General features: G+C 37.8%; 1 protein-coding gene across 9 annotated transcripts in view; it reads left to right on the top strand.

The window, feature by feature from the left end:
• The first annotated feature begins 5,775 nt into the window (after nucleotides 1-5,775).
• The window catches only part of LOC111869337 (carnitine O-palmitoyltransferase 2, mitochondrial), a 42,242-nt gene continuing 32,913 nt past the window's right edge, over nucleotides 5,776-15,104 (top strand). For 2 of the 9 annotated variants that reach the window (XR_004514015.1, XM_023860833.2), the window contains exons 1-4: nucleotides 5,776-6,243; nucleotides 7,839-7,911; nucleotides 11,487-11,533; nucleotides 14,572-14,979. Coding sequence is in view for 8 of the 9 variants with exons in the window: in XM_023860833.2 (XP_023716601.1) it covers nucleotides 7,870-7,911; nucleotides 11,487-11,533; nucleotides 14,572-14,979 (497 nt within the window). In the remaining variant the exon portion in view is untranslated. Of the gene's footprint in view, nucleotides 6,244-6,424; nucleotides 6,502-6,533; nucleotides 6,647-6,744; nucleotides 6,819-7,030; nucleotides 7,144-7,837; nucleotides 7,925-11,486; nucleotides 11,534-14,571; nucleotides 14,980-15,104 lie in introns of those variants that run through there. The other 7 variants (XM_023860994.2, XM_023861070.2, XM_023860912.2 and 4 more) reach the window with 7 other exon arrangements.

Here is a 15,104-nt window from a genome sequence, read left to right as displayed (position 1 = left end):
CTTCAAGGACAATGCCCAGATATAGATGCATATATAAATACATGAACACAAAACTAAAGCTATTGAACTGCAACGCTAATTTATATTTTAATAAGAAATGCTTGGCTGAAAACTTAACTCCTAAATATGCACTATATCTGGGCATTGTCCTTGAAGTTCTTTTATTGTTGTGTTGTGACGGTCAAATAAATAAGTTGTATAGATCTTACTTGGCTACCTTTTTCATGCCATCATCTTGTTTTGCTATTTGTTCGTTAAACTTTGTTTCTTAAGTAGTTAAACTTGAAAGAAAATCTGCATTATAACTTAACTGTAATGAAGCACATTAAGAGAAAGTAGTGCTCATATAGAAAGAATGGTTGTGAATTCTGTTCAACAGTAAGCACACTAAAGGTTCCAAAATACAGTATGTGCCAAATATGCAGTAATGAAACTCGCGCATCTCAAATGCACATGTGCGTTTATTGACAGGGCATAACTCCAGTCGCATGTGTTCCCAGTAGTGAAAAGGAAGTTGTGTTGTGCAGTTTTTGTTGGAAATGGGTCTCTCAATGGAGGAAAAAGTATTCATAGTTGAGTATTATTTCTGCTTATATGGAAGTGGTCGCTAGACAACTTGCTTCCTTGGTTTTGAGCGGCCAGATGTTATCGTCCAGAAACCGCTACACAGTACACGCGTGATGGTATGGTGTGCTGTCTCAGCACATGGTATATTAGGCCCCTATTTAATTGAGGATGAGGAAGGCAATGCTCTTACCGTCACCCAAGAATGCTACACGGACATGGTGATCGGACCATTTCTTCATGATTTGAGAAGGTTCTGTTGTGCACGGGGCCTTCACATGAATAGAGAGTGGTATCAACAGGATATCTTTTCATTTCAGTACTGTATATTTTGGCACATACTGTATTAGCCACTTTACCTGAGGTACACCAGAACAATTAACATAAGAAGATCATCTATTTCGGTATAGATACACATCAGTACATATACAAAGTAACGTATTATGGCAGATACTTTTTATATATCAGTCATGTATATTTCGGCACACATGTAACATCAGCACATTTGTGTTGCTGACAGGCATGAACAACTCTTACAGCTATTTTAATGTTCTGGTATAGACAAGTGAAATGGGTTTTCTTTTATAATTTTCTACACAAAGATGATTGTAGTTCAATGAAAAGTTGAGCTTCAAGGTGTATATCAATCACACAGAAAAATATGATATTAATAACTTATTTTGTTAGTATGGCTCCACTAAATATTTTGTATCCACAAAACCATCCTCAGGTGGATGATCAATAACACAAATATTACAGAGACTATGACTATCTACAGCAGCTCAAGCGATGCTTTCTGGCATTGGACTGATCATCAGACTTTAGCATAGAAAAATAGGCAATCAGAGAAATAGCTTAATAAATAAATAGGAAACTGGAAATGAGTATCTTGATGTAGTGGTTCATATAGTGAAATAAAATTTAATTTTATTAATATTACCACATCCTTCATACATAGAACAGAAATTTAAAATGTTAAAACAAATGTTCATTAGTTCATTGAAAATTTGGAGGGATGGGGTGGGGGTGGCAAAGGCTTGAAGTTTGGAGTACTGTTTCAAAGTTTTTAGCCTATCATTATGTTTAGATACCTAAGTCATATGAAATCATGTCCTAAAGTACCAACATCTGTGAACATATTCTGTAAGAAAACCAATATATCTTTGACATTGGTGAGATGTTAATTATTCATACCAATCCCACATTCATGCTTACAGTTTCAGTCTTAAGAATAATGATGATGATAATTGAAACATGGATATATTAGATGAAGAAAAATAAATGTAAAGTGTACATTTGTTACAGACATATTTACTGTCAAAGTGTTTATCCACAATTTGCGTATTACAACTTAATCTTTTGTTTCTTGTTGTAACTTCTTGATTATGATAAGGAAGAAAAAAGTCTATACTTCATTTTTACATGTTAAATCAACAGCTGCAGGATTCAATTAAATAGCACAGACAAACAAGAGTAAAAGAAAACAATACACATGTGGGACACACACACATACATACATAAGATGCTGTAGTGCTTAGCATATACAAGATAAGTGTAAATTTGTAACAGTAAAAAGAAGATAAAACTATCCCTGTAACAGGCTCTGGAGGCCCATAGGATTGTGAGATATCGAGGTTCCCGAATTTTTTAGACAGCCTTATGTGCCAGCTGCCCTTTACCCTCAGGAAGATTCCTGGCACTTGTTCCTGATAAGAGGCTGAGTTGACACCAGGACCCTTGTGCAGCTGGAAGGATTTACTCAATTGAAAAATCCAATGACCTCATCAGGAATTGAACTGAACTGACCAAATGATCAATGTTCATGAAATGACTGCCAAACATATTGACATTTTTACAGACTTCAATTGTGGCTCAGACACGGCGCATAGGACATCTATTATGTGAAAATGAAATAAAAAAGGTATTAAGTACTCTAATGTTTCTGACTGGAACTCTGATACTACGAACTAACTTCGTGGAGATGAGATCATCTTGAGAAGCCAGTAGTTGTTCAGCCAGTCAAGAAATTTCCATCATTCTGTGTAACCAAAATGTTAATTACTGTGTTCACAAGAGCCAGCCACTAGTCTCTATCCTCAGAGAGATTAATCCAGTCCACACCTCAGATCTTTATTTCTTTTAGATGCATTTTAATATTATTCTCCCATCCATGTCTAGGGCTTCCATATCAACAGCATCAAAAATTGAAAGCTAGGTAATGAGACTATCAGAGATGTTCCTTATAAATGCCTCAACAGTAATAATTCACTACATTTATTAAAGCACAATTACCTGGTAAAAGGTAAAGGCAAATTAAAGGAAAGCACTGAAGAAAGAAAAAATACACTGATTCAGAAAATATAAACAGACACGAACAAAAAAGAAGAGGAAATACACAGTGGTCATAATACTAAAAACTACATAATATAAATAACATTAAGGTTATGAATATGACACCTTAAATACTATGACTTGATGGCTGAAAGCCAGAACAGTATAACAGAACAGGCAGCCATTGCTAGACAGCGGCTCAGTACCCATGTTTCTGCAGCAACAAATAAACATGTATCAATAGCGGAGCTGTTTGAAGTGGTGTTTTCTGTGTGGTCCATGCTGAGGCTATATAGTGACGACCAAAAGGAAAAGTTAGTCATTTGGAGAAACCTGCATGGAGGCAGGGACGAACCCCTCCACCGTGACCCTGCGAGTTGTAGGAGGTGACGAAAAGGGAAGTCTCAAATCTGAAACAGTAAAATATGGTCATGGGTCCCAAGGGACTCAGACCCGAGAAAGACTGTGCTGGCAAGGGTCAACAGCATATACAAAAGGCAGACCCGTCCTCGTCAGAGAGCGAGCCCTACAAAAACAAGACCGTAACTGTCAAACAGTAATCAGTCCCAGACTGGAGTGTAGAAAGCTTCAGTCTAATAAGAACAGTAACAATTTGCTTTATTTGATGATGATGAAGACGACAATATAGTATTTACTTCTTATAACACAAGTCCATAGGACGTGAATATTCTCTTTAGTACATGTACTTGTTCATGTGGATGAGTCAGTCTTTCAGTGAAGCTTAGCATGATGACTCAAGACTGCTTGCTATCAGGGCTGACAAACATACCCAGATATCAGTGTATGCTGGAAATGGTCTGCATTGTCAGGAGAATGTTCAGACTGAGCACATACCATCACTTATAATAAAAGAAGCCAAATTTAAACAATGAGTGCTCACAGAAGAGAAATTGAATGAAATCAATGCTAGGTTTAAATATTCCCAAAAATCCATCAGTCAACCTCACACAGGAGATTTTCCAGTTTCAAGTTTAGTCTGTTTCCAGAAAATAACTTGAAAGCATGAATGAAAACTTTTACAGAGATACCAGGAATACTTGCATAACAGAGAGCATTTTTCGGCATCTGCTGCAATCTAGGTAAGTTTATTTGTAATGTGTTAGGTTATAATTCTGCTGGTTCCACTAGAAATCTGAATCTCATTGCAAAAGGCACATCTGAATCCTTCACCTAAGGGACTCAATGTCTTTCAGAAAGGTCAAAGATGATCACACTGTACTACCCAGTAAATGCTGCATGTATTTACAATCCAAGTCTCACATTCCATGTCTCTGCAATACTGTGTTCCTCATTAGTAGGTTTACATAGGGCTCAGTGAAACCAGAATTCTTATTTACTGTATGTCAGTGGTGAGGAGATGGTACGTTCGTACAAGACAGTTGAAATACTTAATCTATCATTAAATGTTGCTTCTGTTGTTTCTTTGTGATTTTGTATGTCACCTGTTTTCTTGGGCATGTCATATCAATTTTTATGTCCCTGAGAGTTTTGCAATTCCCCACATTGTTTAAAATCTACAAGTGTTGGAAACTGGTGACTTTTAAGCTTATGGCACTGCTCTAAAATCCAGGTGAGTTATGCTTTATCAGAGTACTGATTTTTAGGTTACAGACATTAACCTACAGATAGGGTTCAGCTTGGGCACATTGAAACTACAAAAAATAATGAAAAAACAGCATTAAACTAACATATCACATTTTGTTACATGTTTAGTTATCTCAGGTTCTTCTACTGTCATAGTGATAAAAAATTACTTGAATGAAATAGCATTCAGATTCCAAACAGTGGAATTTTGTGGCTCTTGAATAATGTATCAACATTGTTGAACTCACATTTTCAGTATTGAAACAGCTTTTGAGATTTATAAGTCTGAAGTCCTGCTTAAATCTTATAAAACCTGAATTTGAAAATTAATGTTCTATAAAAGTGGGTATCACTGAACTACAATATCTGTGCTATTATACCCTACCAATGGGATACAATGAAACATTCAACATGGTTAATATCGTTAAGATCCTGCGTCAATGAATCGGGCGATTCGGCTGCGGTGTTTTTTCCTGGATTGGAGTGGGGTGGATGCCACTACTTCCACCCAGCAGCCTACTTCAAAGCGTTTCAGTTTTAACATATATGAATACAGTGTAAACATAAAAGCATTTGGTTTTCTCAATTAAGTCACTGAAAACAGAAGTCTATTTCCCAAAAATAATATCCGTCAGATGACCACCATTCAGCTGTAAGCACTCGGTAAGTCTCTTCCTAAAGTCGTTCATTACTCTTTCGGCATCTCTACGGGAATTCGTTGAACTTCTTCCCGAATTCGATTTTCAATTCCTGAACTGTGTAGGGTGCTGGAGCTTTGAAAACTTGGGAGATCTTTCTGCAAAATCCGTCGAACGCTAGCTTCGGACAGCCCGAGTGATGTAGCGTGGCTACGAACAGACCGGCGTGGACTTCGTTCAATGGCTTCTCTCACTGCCGCTACATTCTCGGGTGTACGTGCTGTTTTTACGCTACCACCTTTCTTTTTCAGTGTGGAACCAGTAGTCTCAAAATTTTGAACCCAGGTTTTGATGGCATGGGCAGATGGTACAGCACGATTGCGATGAATCTCAAACTTCCTTCGAAATTCACGCTGAGCGACCACGAAACTGTCACCATTTTTGTAGAATGCTCTCACAGCAAAAGCACGTTGTTCCCCTGTCCACGGCTCCATTGCAAGTACAACGTTTTGTTTTGAAGTAACCTGCTTGGTGGCAGTAGTGGCATCCTCCCCACTCCAAACAATCCTGGGAAGAACACCGCTGCCAAATCGCCCGATTCATTGATGTACTATGTATATGTCTGTTAATTCATTCATTCATTCATTCATTCGTGTTTATTCATCCTGTAGATCAGATTACATTGATATAGGACATGTCACATAATATAAATTATAAAATTAACAAAATACAGTAGATTCTAAACCAGTAAACACAAGATATGTAATGATTATTTACATCTAGATGTATCAAACTTTCAAAAGGACATCGTGCTGCATGTAAAAAAATGTTTTTCGTGAGTGTGTTAGTTGCATTTAGTTGGAATAAACGAGGATTTTGAATTTAATACGATTTCTGTTTGACGTCTTTTCCCAGCTTCGGCGGTCATTTGCTTCCATTGCTTCCGTAATCACCTCTTGGGGGTATTGCGTATGCGTACAACCTTGGTTACCTTGAACCCGACACCAGTTCCACCACCTCAACCTTCCTGGTTGGGTTTACAGACTACTTGGCAGTATACTTATGGAAGTGTGGGCGATAAGGAGAAGGTATTGCCTTAGATTTAGTGCGTACAATTTTACTTTTGCTCTGCTTAAATTAGAAGTTAAGGCATGTTTGTGTGATAACGTAGTCTGTGGCATATTGCTTATGGAATTGCGTGAAATCAGGTTAGACACCCGGTTTGTGTTAGTTCATTATATCAATGACTTGCAAATGTCAGCAGTCCGCAGAGTAGAAATTGTACCCGAATCACCACCTGTGCAGAAAAATAAAGTATCAGAAATAAATTATTTGGCACCCTTGGAACTATTTTAGAAGTACAGTACGTATGGAATTAGGAAACTTAGCGAATGTCACAGTTGTAGTCGTTGTAGTATCATGGTGTTCACGGAATGAGCAATAATAGACCGATCAGTGTGTCTCCATACCTTGACATGCAGTGGACGAATTACAGTTTAATTTCACAGGTACTCTGTATTCACACGTCCATTACTGTTTTACGGTTTTTGCTATGAACCAGGTAAATTTCTTTAAGAAATGTGGAGTCAAAACACGGTGCTACAGATGCCACCAGGATTTTTCTACGAAAGGAAAACCAGTTTTACAAGAAGACAGCCAGGAATATGCGTACCAACTAACGTTTATATTCAGGATATAGGAATGTTAGAAAGTATATTTCAAGTTTTGAGTATGAATATTTGTTACATTCCCTTCCAATTTTATTTCTATAATCTGGGATGGCGGTGTGTGGCTCCCCCTCCCCGTCCATTTCCCATGCACTTTGCATTTATAAATGCTGGGAGGTAAAGAAATCCTGTAAAGTTATTCCAAGCATTTTTTTCTGTGTGCAGACAGTGATGCAGGTATGTTTTGTTAATGTGATGACATGGAAAATATTTCCAGAAAAAAATACTTTTCTTCTCTGAAAAACAGAGGAAGGTACAAAGTGGCAGAAATTATATCAGTAAGTAGTTTATACACCTGTATGTAATAAGTTATGTGTTACATATTATTTGTTTTTTGCAAAAAGGTTTACATAAGACAATAAGTTAACTGAATGCAAGTTTGGCCCTTCTTTTTTTCTCTTTTATTTTCAATACCATAACTCCAGTGTTTTACAAAGTATTACTGTTCATACATGTCTGCCTGCTTCTGGAACTGGTAGCAATTTAATGGGACTGAAAAATACATTTGACTAACTCTTTACTGCATCCTGTTCCTTGAAAAGCTGTATGTATAATGAATTTATAAGGGGTGGGCCTTCTTGGCCCTTGCACCGTGACCTGCAGTGATCTATTGTGCTTCATAAGTTAGTGTCAGAACATCTCTGTTTTTGTGTAAAATGGGGGAAAGTCCCTGTGCTTAAATACTTGGGCACAATGTTATGAAGACGTGGGGGGAGTTGAGGTATAGCTCCACCTTTCTTGACCTCAGATAGAGGTGAGTGGTCAGCTTCATATGCCTGCTGCTTTACCCCTGTGGAAAAGATCTGAAAGATTAGTCATATACAGTCTGAAGTCCCATTGGGAAGGGGTATAATAAAATTTGTGTAGTAATTGTTGCAACATTAAAAATTCTTATTCTCACTTTAGTTACCAATGAATATATCTATGCCTCACACTGTGAGGTTGCATTAATGGCAGTTTTCGTTAATTTCAGAACTGTGTTGGTGCTGATCTTCATATGAAACATGAGAGTGTTATCCTGTAAGATATTTTTCAACCAAGGAAACGTGAGTAATGAATGTATGTTATATAGATTTTTATTACTATCATTGTTGTTGCTACTGTTTCTGCTTGTACACTATTTATCGTTTTGTTGTTCTTCATAAGAGCCCACCACAAGTTCCTATTCTGAGCCAGATGAATCCAGCCAACATTTCACCATGTTATTTCTTTAGGATCTTTTAGACCCTCCACCAAATATTTTGTACAGATTTCATGTCTGTCCCATGTGTGCTAGAAACTTGACCATCTCATCTGCTTTGATTATCCTGATAAAACTGATGAAGCTTAAATCAACTCTTGTGTCAGAACTTTTTACCAAATATAGGCCCTTGTCACATGTTGTGTGTATGAGTGCGATTGCGTGCATGCGTACACACACACACACCACAAGGCAGCCCTGTCCAACGCGGCGCCCATGATATATTTTTCTGGCACCCTCCATAAGCACATATAATTGAGCCGATTTTTAATATTAATTCAAATTGTAAGACGAGACATTTTTGAATGTCTGAGTACTGTTAAATATTTTCACAAAATTTCCTTGAAACATGGTACAGTATTAGACACTCCTTGAAAATTTACACCTATTTTTTTCTCCTTTGCTAACAACACCAGACTTAATTCTTTTTTCACTAGAGAAACCGTCATCCTCTCAAGATCATGTAATTTTCCCTAGCAGTATTTTTACCCCCCACATAGTTGCAAGTCCCCACTGAATGTGCTTTCATGGATTTCGGATTTATGGTCAGGGTATCATAAAATTTTCTGTGATAAGCAGGGCAAACATATTCACCGACCCGAACATGACTATGGGGCCCAGCTTACCGTAAGTTCCCCAATTTTTAAACTCATCGGCAATATGATCAAAATCACTTTAATCCCAACAAAGCGATGCTGCAAGCAATAAGAATTTATTAGGGGGTCGTACACCAATGAAAATTGGCAGTAGCTATATTTCCCAGTTCACTTTCTTCAGCCAAACATTCAGTATTACTTGCGAGTTTGTGATGACCATAGTTCAGTTGTTATGTGTCTTGTGTTGTGACAAGTTACACAGTTATCAGTGCATTTTAGTTATTGTGCTTCAAATTATTGAGCAAATAAGCAGTACTGTTTTATATAGCTATTCTTGATATGGCTAAGAGACAAAGAAGTTATAGTTGTAACAGTGAATGGGAGGAGCAGTATTGTTTTACTGAATACAGAGGAAAGCCTCTGTGTTTATTGTGTAATAGTAGCGTGTCTGTTCCTAAAGAGTAATGTAGAGCGACATTTTTTGACTAACCCTAAAAACTTCAACAATGAATTTCCTGTATAAATCTGAACCGAGAAAACAAAAGGTGAAAGACCTAAAATCTAAATTAACCTTGCAACAATGTGTATTTACAAAGCCTATCTGCAAAGTAGCAACATAACAATAGCTTCTTATAAAATCTGTCATGTGTTAGCTAAAAGGAAAAAAAAACCTTTCAGTGATGGGGAAACAGTTAAAGAAGCTATGATCAGTGCCGGCGAGTCTCTGTTCGATGGTCACAAAGATAAATCTCACTTATGTCTTCCATCAAAGGACTTCAGTTGTCTCACCAAACTTTTGCTAGAGGAGTTGAACAGATTTCTGATAATCTGGAATCTCAAATACATCAGGATTTGCAATCATGTGAATATTTTTCAGTCCATCTTGATGAAAGCACTGATATATTGGATGCTGCACAATTATGTGTATTTGTTAGAATGGTTTTTGGCGATTTTACGGTAAAGGAAGAGTTCGTTAAACTGTTGCCACTTCATGAACGTACTAGGGGAGAAGACATATTTAATGTGTTCCTTAAATTTGTGAAAGAATGTAACTTACCACTTTCAAAACTTGTTGCTATAACTACAGATGGGGCTCCTTCAATTACCGGTAGGAACAGTGGGTTTCTTGCTCTTTGTGCTAAGGATGAATCATTTCCCAATGTTCTTTCTTATCACTGCATTATCCACCAGGAAGCTTTATGTGTAACGGTTTTGAAGTTCGACCATGTTATGAATGTAGTAACTCATGTGGTAAATTATATCAGATCGTCTTCTACTCGTCATCGATTGTTCAGAAATCTTTTGAAAGTGTCGGACACTGAGCATGGTGACATAATTTTCCATGCAGACATAAGGTGGCTTAGTAGGGGGGAAACACTGGAACGATTTTGCTGTCTTCTGGATGAGGTCAGGGATTTTCTGAAATCATCTCCTGGCCAATATTATCAAGAACATGATGACATATCTGTGCGTAATCTCATTTTCATCTGTGAGCATCATAAAAGTTAAGTACCAATCCTGCCTACCAGACTCACACTTAGATGATGCACTAAGAGCTGCCTGTTCCAGCTACACACCAGATTTTCGACAACTTGCAGCTAACCTGCAGTGTCAAAGTTCACACTAATTATATAAGATTGTAAGTAAATTAATTATATTAACAAAAGATTTAGTCAGTATTAAATTTCTAATTTTTTTATTATTATTGTTGTTTTTATTGTTATTTAAGAAGTAGTAGAAATANTGTGGTAAATTATATCAGATCGTCTTCTACTCGTCATCGATTGTTCAGAAATCTTTTGAAAGTGTCGGACACTGAGCATGGTGACATAATTTTCCATGCAGACATAAGGTGGCTTAGTAGGGGGGAAACACTGGAACGATTTTGCTGTCTTCTGGATGAGGTCAGGGATTTTCTGAAATCATCTCCTGGCCAATATTATCAAGAACATGATGACATATCTGTGCGTAATCTCATTTTCATCTGTGAGCATCATAAAAGTTAAGTACCAATCCTGCCTACCAGACTCACACTTAGATGATGCACTAAGAGCTGCCTGTTCCAGCGACACACCAGATTTTCGACAACTTGCAGCTAACCTGCAGTGTCAAAGTTCACACTAATTATATAAGATTGTAAGTAAATTAATTATATTAACAAAAGATTTAGTCAGTATTAAATTTCTAATTTTTTTATTATTATTGTTGTTTTTATTGTTATTTAAGAAGTAGTAGAAATAGTAGCAGTAGCAGCAGCAGTAGCAGTAGTGCGGTGGCGCCCGCACCTTCATAGATATCAGTGAATTGTGCCCAAGTACATAAGAACGTTGGACAGCACTGCCACAAGGTATCCTGAAAGACATGATTCCCAAAAGTGAATATTTATGCCCATCACACTACTCAAGTAGCTTGCAGAAGCTTGAGTTTTCCAGCAAGAATTATTCTGTCATTTCATGGAGAAAGCAATTGACGTCATTATATGATGCCTACATAATATCCCGTATTATGTGTAAGGGTTAAGCAGTGATACACATAATCATATACTTTAATATTTTTCATACATTTTGCCCTTGTTCTCCCAAGTGGTCTTTTCTTTGATGTTTTCCAACCAAATGTGCACTTACTTTTCATTTATATATTTTTCATATTCTGGCTCTTTGAGCCTTGTTGATTTAAGCCCTCTCTCATTGCTGTGTAAAGTTTACAAATTGTATATAATTTATTTATTAATATTGAAGTTGAACATTGATAATACTTTGTAATATGGTGTTCTGTTTCTTTGCAGTTGAAACATGTGCAACCCTCAGTTGTGGTGTGTCAGAAGAGGAGCAGGTAATCATGTTAACTCAAGAGCCAGTGCATATACTAAAGATATTGTGCCCATTNCCGATTATGTGAGAAATGAAGAAGTGTTAATTAGAGTCAGTGAGCAGAGGAATATCCTACATGAAATAAGAAAACGGAAGGCTAATTGGATTGGTCATGTTTTACGCAGAAACTGCCTTCTAAAAGAAGCTATCGAAGGAAAGATAGATGGGCGGATAGAAGTGACAAGAAGACGAGGAAGAAGACGTAAGAAGATGCTGGATGACCTTGGGGACAGAAGAGGATACTGTCATTTGAAGGAGAAAGCTCTAGATCGCATTAAGTGGAGGAATTGTTTTGAAAGAGACTGTGGACCTGTCGTCTTGACAGATTACTGATGATGATGATGATGATGATATGTGGGGTACGCCATAGTGTAGTTGGTTAAGACACTACGCTACAAGCCAGAAGATTGCGGGATCGAATCCCCAATGAAGTGGATTTTTTCAATTGACCTAAACCTACCAGCTGCACTATGGCCCTGGGATTGACTGAGCCTCTAACAGAAATGAGTACCAGAAATATTCTTGGGGGTAACGGCTGGTGTGTGAGGCTGACAACCCTACCGCCATCTGTGAGCCAGTTGTCTAGAAAATGTGGGAACCTCGACATCTCGCAATTCTATAGGCCTCCATGGCCTGTTACAAGGATACCTTTACTTGTTTTTTTTACCACCAGAGTGCAGGAGAAATCATATCATAAAGATAGGTAAATGGAAATTACTATGTTGATGAGGAAATAAAGAGATGATTAAAATTTGGGAGTGATTGCTACAGTTCATTTCAGAATCTCTTTGTCTTCAGAAGTTTAATTGGTGTGAATGTGGTTTTTGGGGTAGTGGTGCAGAGTAGAACATTTAAACCTTGGAAAGAGGATGCAAGAGGAGGGTGGAGAAAACTTAATAACAAGGAGCTTCATAATACTTTTCACCGAATACTGTTAGGGTGCCCAGATCAGGGAGGATGAGATGAACAGAGCCTGTAGCACTCGTGGGGAACTTAAGAAATGCATACAAAATTGCTGTTAGAAAAACCTGAAGCAAAGAGACAACTTGTGAAGACTAGGCATAGATGAAAGGATAATAGTGAAATCAATCAATGAGTATATGGAGTAAGTGTTGTGGCACATGAAGTGGACCAGTGCCAGGCTCTTTTGACAATAGTACTAAACTTTGATTTGTTTCATCCTGGTCCGTCACACTAACAATATTATAAGAGGTTAATTCCCTCCAGTGTGACTGATGAAGTTTTTTCGGAAGGTAGGACGACATAATAAGAGCTCGCATAAAATCAAAATAGGGATTACAGAAATGCTACAGTATACCCATAAAATATTTGCAGAATCCTATTCTCCAAACAACAGAACCACTAGGCATTAGACGCTCGGCTTCCTGCAAAGAGATAAAATAAAAAGAACATGAACCAATTTGGTTTAAGAATCTTATAATCATACTAATTGTAATTTATAAATTTTTAACGTATTAGTACAAGCCGCTGTAGTTTTTAAAAACATTAGATCTATACTCATTGTAATATGATATCATTGTGTGTGTGTGTGTGTATATATATATATATATATTGATATTCACAAAACATATTGTAGCAGCGGTTTCTAAATGTATTGATATCCTTCAGAAGATGGTCCATAGGACCGAAACATGTAAAGGATAAAAGATTAAAAAGGAAAGAACTTTGTCAGTCACACTGGACAGAATTAATTAACCTTTCATAATAATAATACGAGTAAACCTTCACCTTCCATAAAAGGCAGGGAATATCTTAACAAGCTGAACAGTTATTAGCTTTTCAAAATGGATTTTATTCTACAACTTATGGAATGATCAATGATGGCAGGGAATTCAGTCAGCGAGGCATAGTGAATATACTTTGAAGATACCAAGGCATTAGCCAAGCTTGCTTACTTAGTTAGTTAGTAAGTTATTTGAGAGGGTGGGTTTCCCCATGCACTTAGACCAGTATTGGTCCATTGTGCTTCCCTCTATGATATTCTACCAGTCTCTATACCCTACCCATACTGGTGCGTACCATCAGTCCCGACCGAGCCAGCGAGTTCGGCCTCTGCTGGCTTAGCGGTATCTATAATGCTTCCCCCATCTATCAGAGGCGTTAGAGACTAGTGTTGGGTGGTAAATGTCCTTGAATTTGGCTCAGTGACCTCCTTTGGAGATATGAGGTTCTTTTACATGCCGTAAAGCTATGACACATGACCCACGGCTTAAGTCCCTCCCGGAAGACTTGTTCCCTGAATTTTTCCGCCCTTAAAAATTCCACGACCTCCGCCGGGTTTGAACCAGCGTACCACGAGTCATGAGGTGGGAATGTTACCTCTAGACTACGGAGGCTGCTAGCCAAGCTTACTTAGTACACAGCAGAATTATCCCAGAAGCCACAGAAATTATCCCAGATGTTTCAGAGATGGTGGCTAGCAGTTAAGCCTTGTCTCTAGGATCATTCATACACTGAAATAGCAGAGAGGACATCATGATCATATTCTTACCACAAATTGAGAATTGAGATTGAGGAACAGTTACACCTGTATGAGGTGTAACCAAATTATGTAACCAAATCACCCATCAGTTTTTTCTTGGCCCATTTTGCTTCTAAGATGCACCATTTTTCATGCTGTTTCATGCTTTTGCATTCAGCCCCCAAGGAAAACCTATCCTTGACCAACAATGATCTTCATGTCACTTCATCCACAGCAAGAAAGGGTCAGTGACATTACACCTATTGAGCACTCGGATGGGTGACCAATTGGGAAACATCAATTGCCAGTGTTCTTTTTGTGAGGTCTGTGGCCCTTAAAAGGGCTGGTTCCTTCATAGTTGACTGCATTGGTTCTGATGGGCCCCATCCTGCAGTCTTCCAACTCTTTTTTTTTTTAACACAAACCTGTGTATACACCTGCCCCACCTTCACATGTGAACCCTGAACATGGACATAAAAGAAGTAAATTTTGCAGTTTGAAAATTTTTGTTTTAATAGGTCAAACAAGGACGATGATTACCAGTATCTTCAAAGGAGTAAAGTACCTACATTACATTTCCAAGCTTCTCTGCCAAGACTTCCAATTCCAGAACTGCAGAAAACTTGTGACCGTTATCTAGCAGCTCAGCGGCCATTGCTGTCAGCACAAGACTATGCTAAGACTGAAGCTATTGTCTCTGAGTTCAAGAAAGGGGAGGGATTCTCTCTTCAGAAACAACTAAAGGACTGGGACGAGAAGAACAAACACACAAGTTATATTTCTGAACTTTGGTTTGACAAGTATCTAAGTGACAGAGTTCCACTCCCAATTAACTATAACCCACAAATTGTGTTTGTTAATGAGAAAAAGCCTGGGTATGGTACTCAGTTGATCCGTGCAACCAACATGCTCATATCATCACTCAGGTAAGTTAGGTTTCCATTAATTTTCATTACGATTTCTAAAATTATTTTCTTAATCTCTTTCTGTTTTTCATATTCCTCCTTTAAACAGGAGGGAGCCAGGATAGCTGAGTCAGTATAGTGACTGC

Source organism: Cryptotermes secundus, unplaced genomic scaffold (assembly GCF_002891405.2).
Source record: "Cryptotermes secundus unplaced genomic scaffold, Csec_1.0 scaffold112, whole genome shotgun sequence".
NCBI classification, from domain to species: Eukaryota; Metazoa; Arthropoda; class Insecta; order Blattodea; family Kalotermitidae; genus Cryptotermes; species Cryptotermes secundus.
This window is presented reverse-complemented; position numbering and strand designations above follow the sequence as displayed.